We start from the raw sequence: 19,456 nt of genomic DNA on the forward strand, positions 1-19,456 counted from the left end.
CGCATTTGGCGGCAAAAAGCTTCATTGAACAATGGCAGCAGAAGCAGAAGCCCAGTGGCACATAATCACGCCAACGACCCACAATTATAAACTGGGCTACCTTGGGATCAACGAACTCATTAGCCCGCCCTAAATCCGGGATCAGCCCATATTTTTTGTGGAATACCTAGATAGCCGTAAAGAAAGCTGGTCTTACTACATCAAGAATGCGATCATGTTTAAAAATTGAAGGGATACGTCAGACGTACCTTTATACACAGCCATACCTTTTCGCTCAAGGTTCTGTTACCTGGCGCTAAAAAAGATGCTGGGTCTAATAAAAGGTCATGCACTCAGTGAAAAGGACATTCGGGAGGAATGTGTAATGCACCGCGCAAACGCAATATGGTGAGAATAACTGGTGAATGACTGCTGAACCACAAGCACGAAACCCGTCTAATTGTGAAAATACGTGTTTTAATTTGTGCAACGACCTTCGAACTTCATTTGTTTCTTTTATGAAAGCCTCTTATAAGCCACGGCATGACATTGCGGACATGCGAAACGAGCTGTATGCGCAGGTCATGGTCAGGCTGAGCATGGCGTCCCGTTATGCCAGTCAGTGTTGTAGCATAGTTTTAACTATGAGCTGCAATAATTCCGCAGGGATAGTTTGCAATATCAGTGGATGAAAAAAAACGTATGGGAGGAGTAACCCTAACAAAGGTATAAGTTGTCCCTGAGATTCTTAGATGTCGTTAAAAAAGGAGTTCACACCAGCAACCTGTCATATATTGAAAAAAAAAATTCAGTAGAGACAGGTGTCATACACAGAAGCTATAAATTTATTATGCTGAAGCCATAAAGTATGTGACATGCGTGCAAAATTAAGTTCTCAGCACAAGTGTCTCGTCGTTCAGAGTAGTAGTTACGTGACAGATGCATGTGTGCGTTGCAATTTGTTCTCCAAGTAAAGTCTTGATTTACTCAAACTGTAGTGCCCTACGTGATGTCATATTAGGCAATTTACGGTCCTGTATTACACGCATTGAAGATTAATATGCAGAAGACAAAATAATGTTCAATAGCCTGGCAAGGGAACAAGAATTCGGGATCACCAGTGAGTCTCTAGGTCTGTAAAGAAGTGTGTTTTTCTAGGTAAATTACTGACACGGGATCCTGATTATGAGAGGGAAATTTACAGGATAAAATTGGGTTGGAATGCAAACGGCAGCCATTGCGAAATCCTGACTGGAAGGTTACCACTGTCGTTGAAAAGAAAAGTACAATCATTGCATTCTACCGGTGCTAACATATGGGGCAGAAACTTTGAGGTTAACAAAAGGGCTCGGGAACAAGTTAAGAACCGCACAAATAGCGATGGAATGGAAAATGTTAGGCCTAATGTTAAGAGACAGGAAGAGAGCGGTGTGAATCAGAGAGCAAACTGGGATAGTCGATATGCTAATGGACATTAAGAGAAAAAAATGGAGCTGGGCAGACCATGTGATGCGTAGGATGGAGAAACGGTGGAAAATTACAGTTACAGAATGGGCACCAAGAGTAGAGAAGCGCACTCGAGGACGGCAGAAAACTAGGTAGGATGATGAAATTTGCAGGCACAAGTTGGAATCAGCTAGCGCAAGATAGGGGTAATTGGAGATGGGAGAGGCCTTGTCCTACAGTGGGCATAAATATAGGCTGATGATTACAGACATGTTTGACATTTACTCACCCAGAGGAGTAGTTTCCATTGTCACCGACGTCTCGGGACCTATGAGCACTTCCCCGAAGTCCCCGAGCCCACGTGCGCTGGCAAACAGTGTGTATTCACGCCCAGGCTTCAAAGACAGGGTGACGTTGAAGTCTTTCTTGCGTCTCGGTGCCTCGAGAGGCAAATCTAAATCCCTCGCAGGTTCGTTGCTTTGTCCATTGGTTTCCCATCGCAAACGGAAGCCGACAGGACTGGAGTTCCAAGACACTGGTTCGAGGATGGTTACGGATAGTTGTCGTGCACCATCCTGTATTATACGCGGCGACCACCGCCGCACGATGTTCATCGGTGCTCCCGGAGCTGTAACAAGAAAAAAAAGAGAGTTTGCTGTTTTTCACACCGTAACATATTTTTTTAGAGCGGGCTAGTGCATGTGCACGGGAATGCATCAGCGCCGTATACGAGGTGGGCTATTTGGAGGAAAGGTACTCAGGATTTGGCTTTCCCCATCGAGTGGAAGATCGCCTATACCACTCATATGACAAGGTACGGCCACACGTGGCGATAAGACATGTAATTGCTTCACATGCTGGAGACTGGTTAGGCTTATAGTAGAGTGCAAACAATGCATACTAGATAGAAATCTGAGAATAAAAGTGAGCGCGTGCGCAGATAGTACTGCTGCTAGGTAAGCGTAAGAACCAAAGTTATAGTACACGAATTATCTGAGACTAATTTTTAATCACCTTTCATAAAATTCCTTTGTTGTAAAGTTTTTTATGAGACTCGCTGCCAGGGGACCGAGGAGAACAGACGTGTCTGACATGGGCTCCCGCTTTTCGTGCTTCCCACCCCGGAACAAGGCCAGTGATGAATCCAAGTTGTGCACCGGTGCAACCGGCAAGACGAGAGAAATCGCCGGACAATAGCCGATTTCGGTTAAGTGCACCGTATTTCAAGATATCAAGCGACCGCACACCAGCCCGGTTAAGCCGAACGCCAAAGTAGCTCCCGCAATCCCATCGGAGGAAACGCCGTCGCGGCGCACGCCCATGCCGCGGCGAAGAGCCCTCACGATGAGCCGAGAGGCAGCTGCAGCAAGCGAAATGTCAGAGAACCATAAAGAAGGGGAAGAAAATGCAATGCAAACGGACACTACGATGAGCCGAGCGGCTGCTGATGCAAGCGAAATGTCAGAGAACCAGAAAGAGGAGGAAGCAAATGCACCTCACCTGGACAACCACAAATGACCGCACAACCACAAAACCACGATTGCAAACCAACCTGCAAGCTCTGTGGAGAAGGGCACGAAACTGCAAGTACCGAGTGCAAGACGAGACTGAAGCCAAACCCACAACCCTGCAATATACGGCAACAGCGCTTCAACAGGCTACAAGAAAGAGACAACCGCTGGAGCTCCAGCGGTGAAGAGTTCCCGGAGCTGGGCACCTCGGCCACCAGCTCGAGCAGTATCAGTGCAGGCAGCTTCCCAAGGCGCAGCAGGTCCAAGTCTATACTGCGAAATGCCTCGCACTCCCGCTCTCGCTCGTGCTCCCACTCGGTCAAGCGCGCGAGCTACGCCGACATGGCAAGTGGCTAGAGCGCCTCGATTGGTACGAGCAGCTTGGAATCCTCGTCGACCGAAGCCACAGCCATACGGGTCCTCGAAAACAAACAGCGGAACCAGCAGAGCAAAATGCAGAATCAGCCCAGCCAATTGCAAAGCCAGCAAAACCTCATTGACAAACTACTCCGCAGTCAACAGAGACAGCAAGAGCTCACCGACAAACTGCTCCAAAAATGCAAGGAACAGCAAGAACTCACAGACAAGCTGCATCAAAAATGCCACGAGCTAGAAAACAAACAGACAGTCGGGAACGACGCTGACCAAGGCAGATGTCGAAGCCATAGTAGATGCAAGGTGCCTGATATTTCAAGAAGCCTTTATGAACAACATTCACGCCACGATGGAAAAAAATCGTCCAATCAGCAGTCGAAAAACTGTCATCCCTTCCACTGGGGTGAAGATGGAACACCAGCGAAGCTGTACTATGCTGGGAATTATGTATTTCCAATTATGACTATTAAGATGTGATGGTGTAATTGGTTATTTGAACTATTAAAGAATGACAAATATATATGATCCGGTGGTTTTCATTTATTTAGTGACCACAGGGACCATGGCCTTATGGTCGCTACGGTACACCGCCATAGGGTGTACTGCAGAGATTGGCACGTTCTTCATAAACACGTCACGAACGCCGCGCGCGTTCGGTGCGAACGTGGGCAAACCACCGCCGCCGCCGTCGACAACAGTTGTGCGCGTTGTTTCTGTGAATGCACACCTTTGTCAAAACGCTGACAAGGGGGCGGAACAGCTAAACACCGTTGTCGACACTGTTTAGGGAGCTCCAGGCGGGCGAGAGCCCAGAGAGACTCGGCGGCAAAGGCGGCAGAGGCCGGCAGAGGCCGGCAGGGCTGCGCGTATGAACCGAAGTGGGAGAGTGGGCACGCACACGCACAGTCTATAGTGTGCCTCGATGCCCTCCTCGCCCACCGCTCCCCTTCCACTGGGAAGTCGCGTTTGCTCTCCGCCGCGCGTTCGCTCCCCGTCAAAGCGCGCGTCCCTCGCCCTCGCGCGCTTTCACTCGCACATACAGCATACGGCCAATGAGAGGTTTTGTTTTCTATTGGCGGACGCGACGATCGAAGAGTGAGCCCTTGACAACTTCGCTGTAAAAACAGCCGCAACCTTCGTAAACTAGATCGCCACGCTAAACGCCGAGATCGATGGGATCGCACCTGAGCTCAACAATTTTATCGTGCGTGTAAAGAAAAACTACGTCACCAATGCACAGCTCGACAATTCGCGCCACGCTACTCGGAAGAAAGCGCGGGAGAACAGCCACAGCGACTCTCGCTCCATCTCACCCACTCGTGATCGCCGACACGAATTCGAATCCATCGACAATGGCGACCTCTAACCACAAGGCGAAGAACCAGCATCAACTATACGCATATGGCAATGGAACTGTTGATCGTACCGCTCTCGACACGCCAGCCTGCAAGAATTCAAGCTAAATCAACCCGACGTCATAGCACTACAGAAAACCAACACGCAGAATGTCCGACTGCAAGGATACACCACTTATGCACAAACCCAACGCACTGCCATACTGGCCAAGAAAACTCTCATAGCACAAGAACACGACATAGAGAAACCCAGACAGAACACACCCTAATCGAGGTTTTACCGGAACGAAAGACGCGAAAAGCCTACTCGTGGCCAGCGTGTACAGCCCCCTTGGGGACCAGTTACCGGACTTCGATCACTTTGTACGAAAAATCAAGAAGTCCACAAATGGCCACCAAGTCGTAATAGTGAGGGACTTGAACGCCTCGCACATGGCATGGCGCTATCATACCATCACGACGAAGGGTGCTAGGGTGCACGATGCCGCCCGACAACACAAACTCACCCTCTGGATTGATTCCCTCCAGACCACGAGAATTGGAAACAGCGTCTCCAGGAGACACAAACCCCGATCTTACCTTTACGGCGGACGTCACCTGGGCAGAGTGGAGTCGACTTCCGGAAACCCTAGGCAGCGATCACCGTATCCTCCAATTAGATGTAGCAGACACACGTAGACAGACCAAGACCGGAATTCCACGACGTACTGAATGGAAATCCTTTAGGGACAACCTAGATTCCGGAGCAACTATAACCGACATTGACGAGCAGCTCAAAAATGTGCTTGATATAGCAGAACGCCACACCAAGGTCCTACAACTCGATGCCGATACGCCCGCGGTCGACGCGCCACTCCTCCACCTCTGGGAAGCCAGAAGTGCCCTCCTCAATAGATGGAAGCGACAAAAGCTTAACAGAAAGCTAAAGACACGCGTCACTCTCCTTACCAAGCAGGCTCAAGAATATGCAGACCAAGTCGCAAGGCAGAACTGGCACGCTTTCTGTGACAAGCTACAGGGCACTCTGAGTACCAAAAGGACCTGGCACCTCCTACGCGCACTCCTAGCCACGGAACCTACCAAAGCGGAACAGAAGCAACATCTCCACAGACTTATCTACAGCACGACGGATAAGAACAACATTTCCTCCGAGAAATACAAAAGAAGCTCTGCGGAGATGCACCTTCTCGCATGCCAACTAGCAGTAAAGTATGTGCTCTCAGCGTCGTAGACTCCCGAGGCCGCGAGTTGGCATCGGCAACCGTCAAGGCACACAACTCGGAAACGGCGGAAGAAGCGACAGTCGCTCTCGCCACCACCACATGCACAGACGCAACAGTCATTTTCACCGACTCTCAGGCCGCCTGCAGAAATTTCTCGAGGGGACGCATCTCGGCTGATGCACTCAAGGTACTAAAAAGACGTAGCACTCCACTCCCGTACCCCTGCGTAACGTGGGTACCCGGACACGAGGGAGTAGAGGGGAACGAAGCGGCCTACACCGCTGCCCGCGAGCACGTCAGCCGGGCTCCCCTCGGCCCACACGCCTTCCGACCCGCGGCAGAAGAGGTGGAAGCCGTACCCAACAACTATTCGGCGATATTGCAACACTACACGCTCGAGCACCGCGTGTACCCTCCACCGCACCCAAACCTCTGCAAAGAAGAAAGCGTGGTCCTCAGACGCCTACAAAGTAATACTTACACTCACGGAACTATAATGCACCGCCTCTACCCGACGCTCCACATCTACCTCTGCCCACTGTGCAACGTTCCCGACACCCTGGTACACGTGCTCTTGGAATGCCCGTGGCATGAATACAGCGAAATGCAGCCGGAAATGGACGCTAACCGAGCACCACAAGCAAACGAAGACCACCTATGCGAAACGTGGGAGGCCAAGCTCGCCCTCGGGGACCTGGAAGACCAACGACAACTCGTCGCCAGGACCAAGAGGGCAGCCGAAGCCAGAGGTTTCCTGGACTAAGGAACCTTCCCACCTCAGGGTGATACCGGGCCTCGCTCGGGACACTGTTTCAAGAATAAACGTTTCTCTCTCTCTCCGCCCTTGGCTCCCGTCATTGCTTCGCTCCTGCTTTGCCAACCCTGGAAACATACGTTCCGCAAACAAACATATATGTTTGGAAACAACAACCCTGGAAACATACGTTCCGCAAGCGGACCCGATAACATCAGTTTACTTCCTTTATCCCTCTACGGTTATATGTTTTAGCTGGCTTGGTGCGTGTTTTTGAAGCATAGAAATTGAGTAAGAAAGACTGAGAGTGGCTGCAATAGGAAATAGGCAAAACAAAAGCATCTATTGTAAAGTTCCGTTTATTATGCCATCACTAACAGTCATAGAGAATGATACTAAGTCTTCTCTGCCCCGGTCCTTTCTTCTCGTTCACGATGTCCGTGTTCCTCCTTTTATGATCGTTACACAGGCCCCTCCTTGATCGTCAACCCTCCTGGGTTGATAAGGCGCCATTTTGCCGACCGATGCCATCTCAGTACCGTTTTGTGGTCCACTATACCAAATTGATTTCAGGACTCCTTGTTGGCTGGCTGTCTTCAGCACAATATAGGGGCCCGTGAAAGGAGCTTTCGAGCCTTGGAAATCTCTTCGAACAAGAATAAAATCTCCTACTTTGATGTCAGGTACCTTTGTGGATGTGAGCACGGTCGCAGTGACGCTTCATGGCGACCTTAAATTTCTCGTTCTCTTCTACCGATTTCTTGCGTTCTTGGAGGGTTAACACATTTGTAAGACCAAGGAGGTGATCAGCTGGAGGCCACTTCAATTTCCCAAGGTAAGCGAAATATGGACTGCATCCCAAAGCACTTGTAAGAGAGTGGTTATGGTGATTAACAGCCGCTTGAAGAGCACACTTCCAACCACGTTGGAATTCCGGATAGCGTGCGATGAACAGCTCGATATCTTTTATCACTCTCTCGACCAACCAGTTGGCTTCAGATAGGGTGCAGAAGGATAGGGTGCAGAAGGATAGGGTGCAGCAAAATGAAGTTGTATATTTCGTTGTTCCGTCCATTGTTTCAAACGCTAGCTTCTGAAAGCAGGGCCATTGCCAGCCACAATCACTTTGACATTTTTGAACATTTCACGACTGAGCAGCGATATGACGCTGTTAGCATTTTCTTTTCCTGCCCTACACGCAACCATTCTCGTGTATTCGTCGATAGCCAAAAGAAATGCTTGCGTAGTTCTCACTCCCTCCCCTTTTTTCTTGAGCTCCGCGAAATAAAGGTGCAGAGTTTGAAAAGGCTTGCTTGAATACTTTGTTAGGATCATTGTACTCCCGCGAGGCTTCAATTTTGCTTTGCTGATTTGACATTGGTGACAGGTTCTGATATATTCGGATATATCCTGCTTCATTGTGCTCAAGAAGAATCTTTTCTTGGTTTTCCAGTATGTCCTCCAGAAGCCCTCGTGGCCACCAGAATCTGGGGAGTCGTGGTAAAGCTGCAAGGCTTTTGCGACGCTCGTGTTAGGAATGTGCAGTCTACCAATCTTCCGTGCCGTCCCAAAGAAGTTGGTTCACACACCTCTCGACATGCGTAGGTATCAGTAGCCTTGACATTGCGTCGACGTTAGGCAGCTTCTCTCCGGGCCTGTGAGCCACGTCGAAAGCGAATTGCTGTATTTCGCTGGCCCACCTTGTCAGTCTCCCTTTTGGTTCAGAAAGGCTTAGTATATAAGTGAAGGAACGTCAGTGAATAATTTGAAATGTCTTCCTTCATGGTACGTTCTGAAGTACCTAAGTGCCATGACTACAGCTAGGGCCTCTTTTTCTGTAGCCGGGCAGTTGATCTCTGCCTTGTTCAATATGTATGAGTAGTAGCCAATCGCTTTAAGTCGTCGTTTGGCGAGCTCGTTCTCGTCCCTTTGGTATAGTACCGCGCCTTCCCGGTAATGTGATGCGTCAGTGTTTAGTTCAAACGGTTTTCTGAAATCTGGAATAGTGAGTACTGGGTCAGATGATATTATTCTGACGAGTTCCTGATATGTTTTCTCACACTCCTGCGTCCGCACAAATGGAGTATCCTTTTGCGTTAGCAATGTAAGGGACTTCGTCTTTAAAGCTTAGTCCTTCATAAACGCTCTGAAAGGTCCTGCCAGGCCCAAGCACACGCGGAGCGAGTCTACATAATATGGTTTTGTCAGCTGAGATATGCGTTTAACAGATTCTTCTTTTGTGCTCTTTGTATGTCCGTCGAAGAATCTTCCTAAGAAAACCCCAGAATTATTGAAGAATTCGCTTTTGTTCATGTTGATCTCCAGTCCGGCTTCGCTTAGTGCATCTGAGATATGCGTTTAACAGATTGTTATTTTATGCTCTTTGTATGCCCGTCGAAGAATCTCCCTATGAAACCCCAGAATTCTTGAAGAATTCGCTTTTCTTCATGTTGATCTTCAGTCCGGCTTCGCTTAGTGCATTTAACACCTTGGACAAGTGTGAGCAGTGGTATTGACGTGTTTTCGAGAAAACAATGGTGCCATCCACGTGTACGTTCCAGAAATTACCTGTGAAATCATGAAGCACGTCGTTGATCAGTCTTTGGAACCATGCCCCAGAATTCTACCACCCGAACGGTAGCCTGTTATATTCGAAGACATTGAAAAGAGTGACAAAAGCTGTGAAGGGCTTGAACTCTTCATGGAGTGGAACTTCCCAGTATCCCTTGCAAAGATCGATGCAGGAAAACCAGGAACAGCCTCCTGTTTCGCCGATTATGTCATCGATGCTTGGCATTGGTTAGAGAAATAAATCCGTCTGACGGTTCACGAGCCTGTAGTCAGTACACATTCTAAATGTCCCGTCGTCTTTGGGAACTATAGTAATAGGCGACGCAAACGAAGATGTAGAAGGCCGGATAATCCCGCGTCTCGCAAACCTTGCAATTCTTGAGTGAGTGAGTGAGTAAAACAACTTTATTTAGACCAGCGGATTGAGGCCTGGGCCTAGGCCGCGCCAGGGGCGGTAGAGAGACCCTGTCTCCCGGCCGCCTCTTGAGCTCACTGGATGGCCCATAGTTGATCTTGCAGATCTGAGCTGATCAGCGCGGCTTTCCACCGCGCCCCAAGCTGTTCTGGGGAGACTGAATATTCATCCTGAACATGTGCGAAATCCCATAGAATGTGTTCTAGGGTGGCGTGTTCTGTCCTACATAATTTGCACAATTCATCTGGGTATAGTTCGGGGTAGATCCGATATAGGTGCACCGGGTTGGGGAAGGTTCTAGTTTAAAGTCGCCTCCAGTCAACCGCCTGAGATCTGTGTAATTTGGAGCTAGGAGGTGGGAATATGCACCTCGACTTTTGGTAGAAGCGGGTGACGTCGCAGAATCTGAACATTCTGTCCTTCTCCTTCCAGGTCTCCCCTCCCGTTCCTTCGGGGGAAGCTTCTTCGCGAGCGCGGTAAATGAGACCTCGCGCGACGCGGTGGGCTTCCTCGTTGAGGTTGGGAGCGAGGGACTCACAGGAGGTGTGGGCTGGGAACCAAATGATGTATTTCTCTTCGAATTCCTCTGATGATAGGAACTGTGCTTTCCCGTGGAGTATGTTAGCGGCCTCGGGCGATATTCTTCCTCGCACATAGTTTCTGATGGCTGACTGCGAGTCGCTGATGACGTATCTACATTTGGGGGAAATTAAGGCCTGAGCGATAGCTACTTCTTCAGCCATTTCAATGTTATTAGAGAATATCGAGCACGCGCTTAGGCACTCGTGGTCGGAGTTTATTACTACTGCGACGCAGGATTCGTGACTCGGGTACTCCGCTGCGTCCACAAACAACGCCTCCTTGTCTCTACCGTATGCCCTGAGTAGAACTTTAGTTCTGCTTTCCCTCCTTCCCTGATCAAGTTCGGCGTGCATATTTTTAGGCAAAATGGGGGCCTAGACCTTTTGCCTGATTACCTTGGGAACCGACACTTTGCATCCTTGTTTATTGTGATAGGTTATCCCTGATTTGCTGAGGATACTCCTGCCCGTGCGCGAACCGGCTAGTCTCTCCCACTGAGCAATCTGTTGAGCCTCTATCAGCTCCGCTAACGTGTTGTGTACTCCAAGTTGAAGTAGTCGCTCGGTGCTGGTGCTATCTGGAAGGCCAAGAGCTTGCTTGTACGCCTTTCGTATGAGTGCGTTGATCTTAGCTTTTTCGGCTGAATACCAATTGAGGTATGCCGCCACGTATATAATGTGACTTATGGCGAAGGAATATATAAGTCTGACGACGTTAGCTTCTTTCATTCCGTGGTGTTTGTTTGTGACTCTCTTGATTAGCCTTATTGCGTTGGTGAATTTAGTTACTAGCTTCTTGACGGTTTCTCCGTTAGTGCCCTTGCATTCGATGATGAGTCCCAGGATTCTAATCTGTTCCACTATGGGGATAGTGCTGCCGTTTTTGGTGCGAATTTGCTTCATCCATTTCTTTTTTTCGTAGGACACGCTATATGGTTTCTTCCGGAGAACAGTAGTGTCACTAAGCTTGAAAGGTACCATTGGAACCTTTCCTGAGCCTGAGTGGTGGAAGCCACTCAGGCTTGTATCTTGCGGGCAAAGCCGCAGCCTTGTGCGAGATGCAAAGGAGGACACCGGCTGGGAAAATCCGGTCAAGTGACCATAAGCTGTCACGACAGTATGCCATCTATGGAGAAGTGCCGGAACTTGCACGAGCCGTATCCTAGAGCAGTGCCAAAGGAGGACAACATACAAATAACAGAGGCATCATCATTACCTGCAATGGAACGTGCGCACGACGAATGAAGAAAACAAGACATCAACAGAGCAACTCCCAGAAGCGAACGCCGGCACGCAGCAGGCAGACGCAGACGCAGCTTCTAAAATTGAGCCGATGGACCATCATTCAGAATGCAAGACACTCACCTGCCGTGCTGCTCTAAAGCAGGCACTTTTCGAGTGTAGCGAAGACGGATCGAAACAATAAACATAGGGTGACGCACGGACGCCTGGTCAGGCATCGAGTAGACATCAGATTGGCTTAGACCCGAGTGATACGCGTACATATATCACTATCAAGCCTCAAGGAAGGTACAACATAGTGCGGATACCAAAAAGAGACGTTCAACAGAGAGAGAGAGAGAAAGCGAAGAGAGGAAACCTCCCCTTCCTACTCGCGTGCTCTTTCATTTCCCGCTGCGCTCCGGGTTCGCTTTCGTCTTTCGCTGTGCTGGTTCGCTCGGTTACGAGGGACGCCGAAGCACGCCGACGCTCACCGCAGGAACGGGCGCCTAAGAGCGTTGGCAGTAGTGAGTTCCTCACGCTCAGAAGCCGCGTGTCTTACCCACGGTGGTAGAATAGGGGAGGTGGCCAAACGGTGCCGCTCTAGCAATGCGCCACGCATGACGCGACGGTTCTCGAGTTGCTCCCGCTTTGCGTAAGGTGGCAGCAGGGGAAGTCTGGGATTATTTCTCCTCTCCGCCGTACTTGAAAACACGTAGCTGGCGAGCGTCGCGAGGATTCAAACTGTATTGTAGCGAAAGCTACATTGGCCGTATTCTCACCGTTTCCCTGTGGCCGGTGGCTGCACCGCGAGCTGAGCCGTTGCCTAGCAACCGCCGCAGCTGCCAGCGCCGCTAGCCGCTCCATCTGGCATGACATCAGAGGAGGAGCCGGCGTTGCATCGTATATATAGAAGGGGCGGCTCGGTGGGATTTGTCGGCAGATATGGAAAGTGAGTCGGAGAGACTGAAAGACGCCAGGCTTTGTCGTCGGAAGGAAACCAAGAGGAAGTAGCGAGCCGAGGAGACCGAGGAAGAACGAGCCGCAGGCCTCGAGAAGCGTCATACAAAGCGTCCAGGCGAGTGGATTAAGATGAGGATAGCACCCGAAACGTGTTCAAGTCACTGGACGACAACCACTTATCCTCCCGCCTCACCGACCATCGCTTTGTGTCAATTGAGAAACAAGATGAAGACTTCCAAATAAATGCGTTACATTTTAAAAATGTCTAGTCCTTGATGTAACCATAACTTCACGAGAGGTAACAACCAAACTTAAACACTCAGACGTAGGAAGCTAAACGATAAAGATGTACCCGTAGAGAGAACCAAGCTAAAAAATAAGATTAACCGTACCTCTCGCTACGCACACCCAGGCATAACTGAGTTAAGCCACAGCCAGTTTTTTTTTTACCTGTTGGACTTTTGAGAAGGGGATTCGCGTCGTAGTGACGTACATCAGAGAGGTCTTAATACACTGAATATTTACCATCGCATTAAACAGATTTCTCGCGCAGATTTACGCTTGCACCGTGACTTCAGACGCGTCCTTTATTCCTCGTTTATTTGACTGTTGTATTTCTTTATTTTGCTCTATACAGATTGCTTCTGAGAACTATACGGTGACTAATGCATCATTGCCAAATGAATCACGTTTGCAACGAATAACGTTTTGATATCTTCCCGATCAAGTACATCTGTTTCTTCTTCATCACGATAATATTAATAAAAAAATCCTTGATTAGCATGTATGGCTATGCATGAACAGTGTATACTGTCTACTGTTGGCGTGCTAACCAATATATATTTATATACATATATATAATATTGTTACTTTTACTATTAATTAAGAACGTTGTATCGAGAAATCGCCAGTTTCAAAGCACGTTAGGACAGGTTGTATTAAAAAGCAAATTTCATCGACGCTTTCAGCAACATCTTGATATTCCTTGTAGAAGCTTCAGCGCATGCGGTCTGTCTGAAGTGTACATCCCAGGTGAAGTACACTGCGCCGCGTCTACAACGGTCACCGCGGCTTCACTTACTGCGTGTTTCACGCCGTTTCTGTGCGTTGTTGCTCAGAGTGGCCGGCCAAGGTGGGCCGCGAACACGAAGGCGCGGCGGCGCCACTCTTTCTAGACAGAACGGCGTCTACTCTCGTCGTTTGCAATCTCCGGCATTTCGTAGGCGCGTGCACGTTTGCACTTGCCATCGGACGCTGCTGGCTGAGGCGCCTGAACGGCGCCCAAAGGGAGCTGAACAATATTTAAACAATTGTTGACCGCAACAGTGAAATTTAGTTACAGCCAGCGATCATAAATCAACTACGTCCAAAGCCCACTGCTACCCACAGTAACGTGAAAACCAAATATTTTTTTACGCTGGAGGATCGCTGGTAAGAATTTTCACGCTTCTTGAAAAATACACGCGCGTCCTTGCGATCGGCGCTCTATGTCAGATCTTGTCGATATTACCCGCTCCCAATAGACATTCTTGAGGCTCCATACAGCCTGATACCCTCATTTTTGTGGGCAAGGCCGGAAGACAGCCTGGCTCTACAAGCTATTAAAACAAAACAACGTTTGAAAGCCACAAGAATTGCGATAATAACCGACCTTTTACAGCACAGCGAAAGCTTGCGATGCGCGTCTTTGAGCCCATAAAACCCCTTTCGCCACCTGGCGACTGCTGTAGAAACTTGAGAGCTGCGTCGACGCGCTTGCAGCGCTCGTTTGGCTACTCGCGTGCTCTTTCATTTCCCACTGCGCTCCGGGTTCGCTTTCGTCTTTCGCTGTGCTGGTTCGCTCGGTTACGAGGGACGCCGAAGCACGCCGACGCTCACCGCAGGAACGGGCGCCTAAGAGCGTTGGCAGTAGTGAGTTCCTCACGCTCAGAAGCCGCGTGTCTTACCCACGGTGGTAGAATAGGGGAGGTGGCCAAACGGTGCCGCTCTAGCAATGCGCCACGCATGACGCGACGGTTCTCGAGTTGCTCCCGCTTTGCGTAAGGTGGCAGCAGGGGAAGTCTGGGATTATTTCTCCTCTCCGCCGTACTTGAAAACACGTAGCTGGCGAGCGTCGCGAGGATTCAAACTGTATTGTAGCGAAAGCTACATTGGCCGTATTCTCACCGTTTCCCTGTGGCCGGTGGCTGCACCGCGAGCTGAGCCGTTGCCTAGCAACCGCCGCAGCTGCCAGCGCCGCTAGCCGCTCCATCTGGCATGACATCAGAGGAGGAGCCGGCGTTGCATCGTATATATAGAAGGGGCGGCTCGGTGGGATTTGTCGGCAGATATGGAAAGTGAGTCGGAGAGACTGAAAGACGCCAGGCTTTGTCGTCGGAAGGAAACCAAGAGGAAGTAGCGAGCCGAGGAGACCGAGGAAGAACGAGCCGCAGGCCTCGAGAAGCGTCATACAAAGCGTCCAGGCGAGTGGATTAAGATGAGGATAGCACCCGAAACGTGTTCAAGTCACTGGACGACAACCACTTATCCTCCCGCCTCACCGACCATCGCTTTGTGTCAATTGAGAAACAAGATGAAGACTTCCAAATAAATGCGTTACATTTTAAAAATGTCTAGTCCTTGATGTAACCATAACTTCACGAGAGGTAACAACCAAACTTAAACACTCAGACGTAGGAAGCTAAACGATAAAGATGTACCCGTAGAGAGAACCAAGCTAAAAAATAAGATTAACCGTACCTCTCGCTACGCACACCCAGGCATAACTGAGTTAAGCCACAGCCAGTTTTTTTTTTACCTGTTGGACTTTTGAGAAGGGGATTCGCGTCGTAGTGACGTACATCAGAGAGGTCTTAATACACTGAATATTTACCATCGCATTAAACAGATTTCTCGCGCAGATTTACGCTTGCACCGTGACTTCAGACGCGTCCTTTATTCCTCGTTTATTTGACTGTTGTATTTCTTTATTTTGCTCTATACAGATTGCTTCTGAGAACTATACGGTGACTAATGCATCATTGCCAAATGAATCACGTTTGCAACGAATAACGTTTTGATATCTTCCCGATCAAGTACATCTGTTTCTTCTTCATCACGATAATATTAATAAAAAAATCCTTGATTAGCATGTATGGCTATGCATGAACAGTGTATACTGTCTACTGTTGGCGTGCTAACCAATATATATTTATATACATATATATAATATTGTTACTTTTACTATTAATTAAGAACGTTGTATCGAGAAATCGCCAGTTTCAAAGCACGTTAGGACAGGTTGTATTAAAAAGCAAAGTTCATCGACGCTTTCAGCAACATCTTGATATTCCTTGTAGAAGCTTCAGCGCATGCGGTCTGTCTGAAGTGTACATCCCAGGTGAAGTACACTGCGCCGCGTCTACAACGGTCACCGCGGCTTCACTTACTGCGTGTTTCACGCCGTTTCTGTGCGTTGTTGCTCAGAGTGGCCGGCCAAGGTGGGCCGCGAACACGAAGGCGCGGCGGCGCCACTCTTTCTAGACAGAACGGCGTCTACTCTCGTCGTTTGCAATCTCCGGCATTTCGTAGGCGCGTGCACGTTTGCACTTGCCATCGGACGCTGCTGGCTCAGGCGCCTGAACGGCGCCCAAAGGGAGCTGAACAATATTTAAACAATTGGTGACCGCAACAGTGAAATTTAGTTACAGCCAGCGATCATAAATCAACTACGTCCAAAGCCCACTGCTACCCACAGTAACGTGAAAACCAAATATTTTTTACGCTGGAGGATCGCTGGTAAGAATTTTCACGCTTCTTGAAAAATACACGCGCGTCCTTGCGATCGGCGCTCTATGTCAGATCTTGTCGATATTACCCGCTCCCAATAGACATTCTTGAGGCTCCATACAGCCTGATACCCTCATTTTTGTGGGCAAGGCCGGAAGACAGCCTGGCTCTACAAGCTATTAAAACATAAACAACGTTTGAAAGCCACAAGAATTGCGATAATAACCGACCTTTTACAGCACAGCGAAAGCTTGCGATGCGCGTCTTTGAGCCCATAAAACCCCTTTCGCCACCTGGCGACTGCTGTAGAAACTTGAGAGCTGCGTCGACGCGCTTGCAGCGCTCGTTTGGCTAGCTCTCATACTCTACCACCATGGTATTACCCACTGGGATTTAGCAGCGCCTCCTAGAGAGCAGGCTTGTGCATTCTGCTTTATGACATTATGCTACCAGGGCCGAAATTTCCTTTGCCAAGCTCGGCATGACGAAAGCGGTGACGTCAAAATCACCGTGGCTTACTAGGAAGCGTCTTCATTAGATTTTACGGCAGTCTGGCAACGTAGCATGACGTCACGGAGCGAAGTACACCGGCCTTGTGCCATATAGAAGGCGTTGGCCAAGCGTCTCAACGCACTCGCTTGCACGCGAGCAGTTCATAACTCGAAGGACCGCTCAGCGGCGTTCAATTGGACATTAATGCTTTCGCATTCACAACTCATAAGTGCTTGGGCGTCCTGGGATTTTTCCCATTTCAATGTCGGCGCTTTCAGTACAACAGTTTCAACGGTGATAAGACATAACCCCGAACGATTAATATGGAATTATGGTATAATGGATTAAATATTGTGAACGATATGCATTCACGGGCAATTAAGGATGTTGAAATCAGATGTTTCACTTCATGATTCATGATTCGCTCAGCATTCATGATGAGCTGCTTTAAAAAGAAGCCTGTTAAGGTTTATTTGGGGGATTGAGTGGAGTGTGTAGGAAAACGACTATAAATGAGGAATATGTGAAATAGACATGAAAATTAAGTGAAACTTGCATGCGTTCGCTTTTCAGTGCTTGCTCTGTTTTAAGATTCCGGTTGTAAATCCACATCCAGTCTTAACACTTGCGCACGTTTCCTATAAGCTGCGTCTCACAATGCACTCAGCATATAGTCTCTGTAAGAGAATTGGGATATCTGAATCGGGATAAGTGGAACTATTTCGCGCTGCTTCATGTTCATTTCAGGTTTTAAACGCACTATATGAGTATTACGTCTTATGAACACTGAACATCTACCTGGCAATTTTGCTGCCATAGGGTTTGTAAATCATTTCACTGATAATGAACTGTTTCTTGGCAACTACTCATTGTAGGTGGAGTTCACGGTCTACATTAAATCTGGATTCGTATAACAAACCGAATTTGGCTTAGGAAATGCGCTGCTAGGAGGTCGTCTGCACCGTTCATCTGTGAGGTGCGATTCGGCAGCACTTACGAGCTGCTGTAGCATTCACTCTGACATTCACTCTGAAATAAAGTTTACACCCTTTAGGGCGTATCTTGTCCCCAAACACTATTCGTCAGCTGCCTTCCTTGCGTTAGGTAGAGTTCACGGTCTACATTAAATCTGGATTCGTACAACAAACCGAATTTGGCTTACGAAATGTGCTGCTAGCAGATCGCCTGCGCCGTTCATCTATGAGGTGCGATTCGGCAGCACTTACCAGCTGCTGTAGCGTTCACTCTGACATTCACTCTGAAATAAAGTTTACACCCTTTAGGGCGTATCTTGTCCCCAAACACTATTCGTCAGCTGCCTTCCTAGTGTTCTGACTATCGTGTATACTTAAATTTAGGCGCACGTAAAGGAGCAGTACGTGGTGCAAATTATTCCGGAGGCCTACACTACAGCGTGCTTCGTAATAAGGCCGTTGTTTTTGCAAGTGCGTTCTTTTTTTGCGCCATCGAGCGACTTCATCTTTGTTTTCGGAATTCGATCCATCGCGCGAATACAGCTTAAGCATGGTTCATCAAAATGGGGCACACAAAAGCTTTCTAAGTTTTTGTGCCCTACGAAATGTGAACTTATTATATCGGACATTGTTTAATATAACGACAACGCAGAAACTACGTCTCACAAACGCGCTTACCAGTAGCTGGTGTTCGCACGATCAAGTGCGTTGACATCCCAGTTTTATGCAGGCCGTTGAAGTCGTAGAAGGGCTGCAGCGTAATGTTGTATTCGGTGTATCCCTTGAGGCAATCCGCCATATAGCTACTCAGCAGGGGCGACAGAGTTGTCTCAAATGTGTGGTCCGACGAGGTACCCCGTAAATAGTATCCTGTCAGCTCAGGGCTCGGTGCCTCCCTCCATATCCACGAAAACAGTATCGAGCCGTTCGGATGAACGACGCTGGTGAGCTTTGGTGCGTCCATGGATGGGAAATCTGCAGCCACACGCAAAAAAAGGCGCCGTTAAGGCAAAGCAATTACGTTTTCTCGATGTGTCAGCCAACCTCTCAATTCTACAATGCATGAACTGGCAGAATCTGCCCAAGGGTGCAACAAATTGTGTGAGCATGCTTCCTTTGATGGTCTCCATCGAAAATCTCTGTAAGATAGCAACGGAACGCATCACCTTCTACGTAATCACTGAAGTAATTCACCTTTTCCCACTGCAGCTGGCCTCCAGTTACCACCTTTGCGTTAATGCACAGACATTTGTACGCAAGGAAGTGATCTTGTGCTACTGCGTACTTAGAAATGTTGATTACCTTTTCCGACATGCTCATGACGCTGAAGTAGATCCTGAAGACAATTTGGCGAAAACGTCATTATTTATACCGAATGAAACTTGATGGTGAAGTTAAATTTTTAACACGTGAGTGTTAAAAATTTGGTTTTCACCAAAAATCGTCCAGTGTATTTTCGTCACGCAATCATCACGCAAATCTGTGAGATGGCGACTGTAGTTTCGTAGCTATCTAACGTTCGAAAAATAGACATAGAAAGGTTAGAAAGTTTTCCTTTATTAAAAGAATTCTGGTCTCGATCACTTTCATTTCACTCTATGAGGATATTTAAGCATAATCTGTTTGGTCACTGAGAAAGAGGTTGGAAAGTATGCTGGCCAGCCTGGGTATCTATAATGGTAGTAAACATCGTTGTGCTTGGAAGTGTCATGTGCTCGAACTCGGTCGGCGTCTACGGGCGACAGCATTCATACAGGTGGGTGCCATCGAGGCTCCGCTATGGCTCTTACACTAAACATGGGTTTGAGCGCGCGCACATGATGCCGCC

At 48.5% G+C, this 19,456-nt stretch overlaps 1 protein-coding gene across 3 annotated transcripts in view; it reads right to left on the reverse strand.

The window, feature by feature from the left end:
- Positions 1-19,456, reverse strand: part of LOC119437297 (uncharacterized) — a 296,143-nt gene that overhangs the window by 146,315 nt on the left and 130,372 nt on the right. For all 3 annotated transcript variants that reach the window (XM_049660417.1, XM_037704354.2, XM_049660416.1), the window contains exons 4-5: positions 18,307-18,603; positions 1,715-2,053 (exon numbers count right to left, since the gene is read on the reverse strand). In XM_049660417.1, the coding sequence (XP_049516374.1) occupies positions 1,715-2,053; positions 18,307-18,603 (636 nt within the window). The remainder of the gene's footprint in view (positions 1-1,714; positions 2,054-18,306; positions 18,604-19,456) is intronic.

The sequence above is a fragment of the Dermacentor silvarum genome, chromosome 1 (assembly GCF_013339745.2).
Source record: "Dermacentor silvarum isolate Dsil-2018 chromosome 1, BIME_Dsil_1.4, whole genome shotgun sequence".
NCBI classification, from domain to species: Eukaryota; Metazoa; Arthropoda; class Arachnida; order Ixodida; family Ixodidae; genus Dermacentor; species Dermacentor silvarum.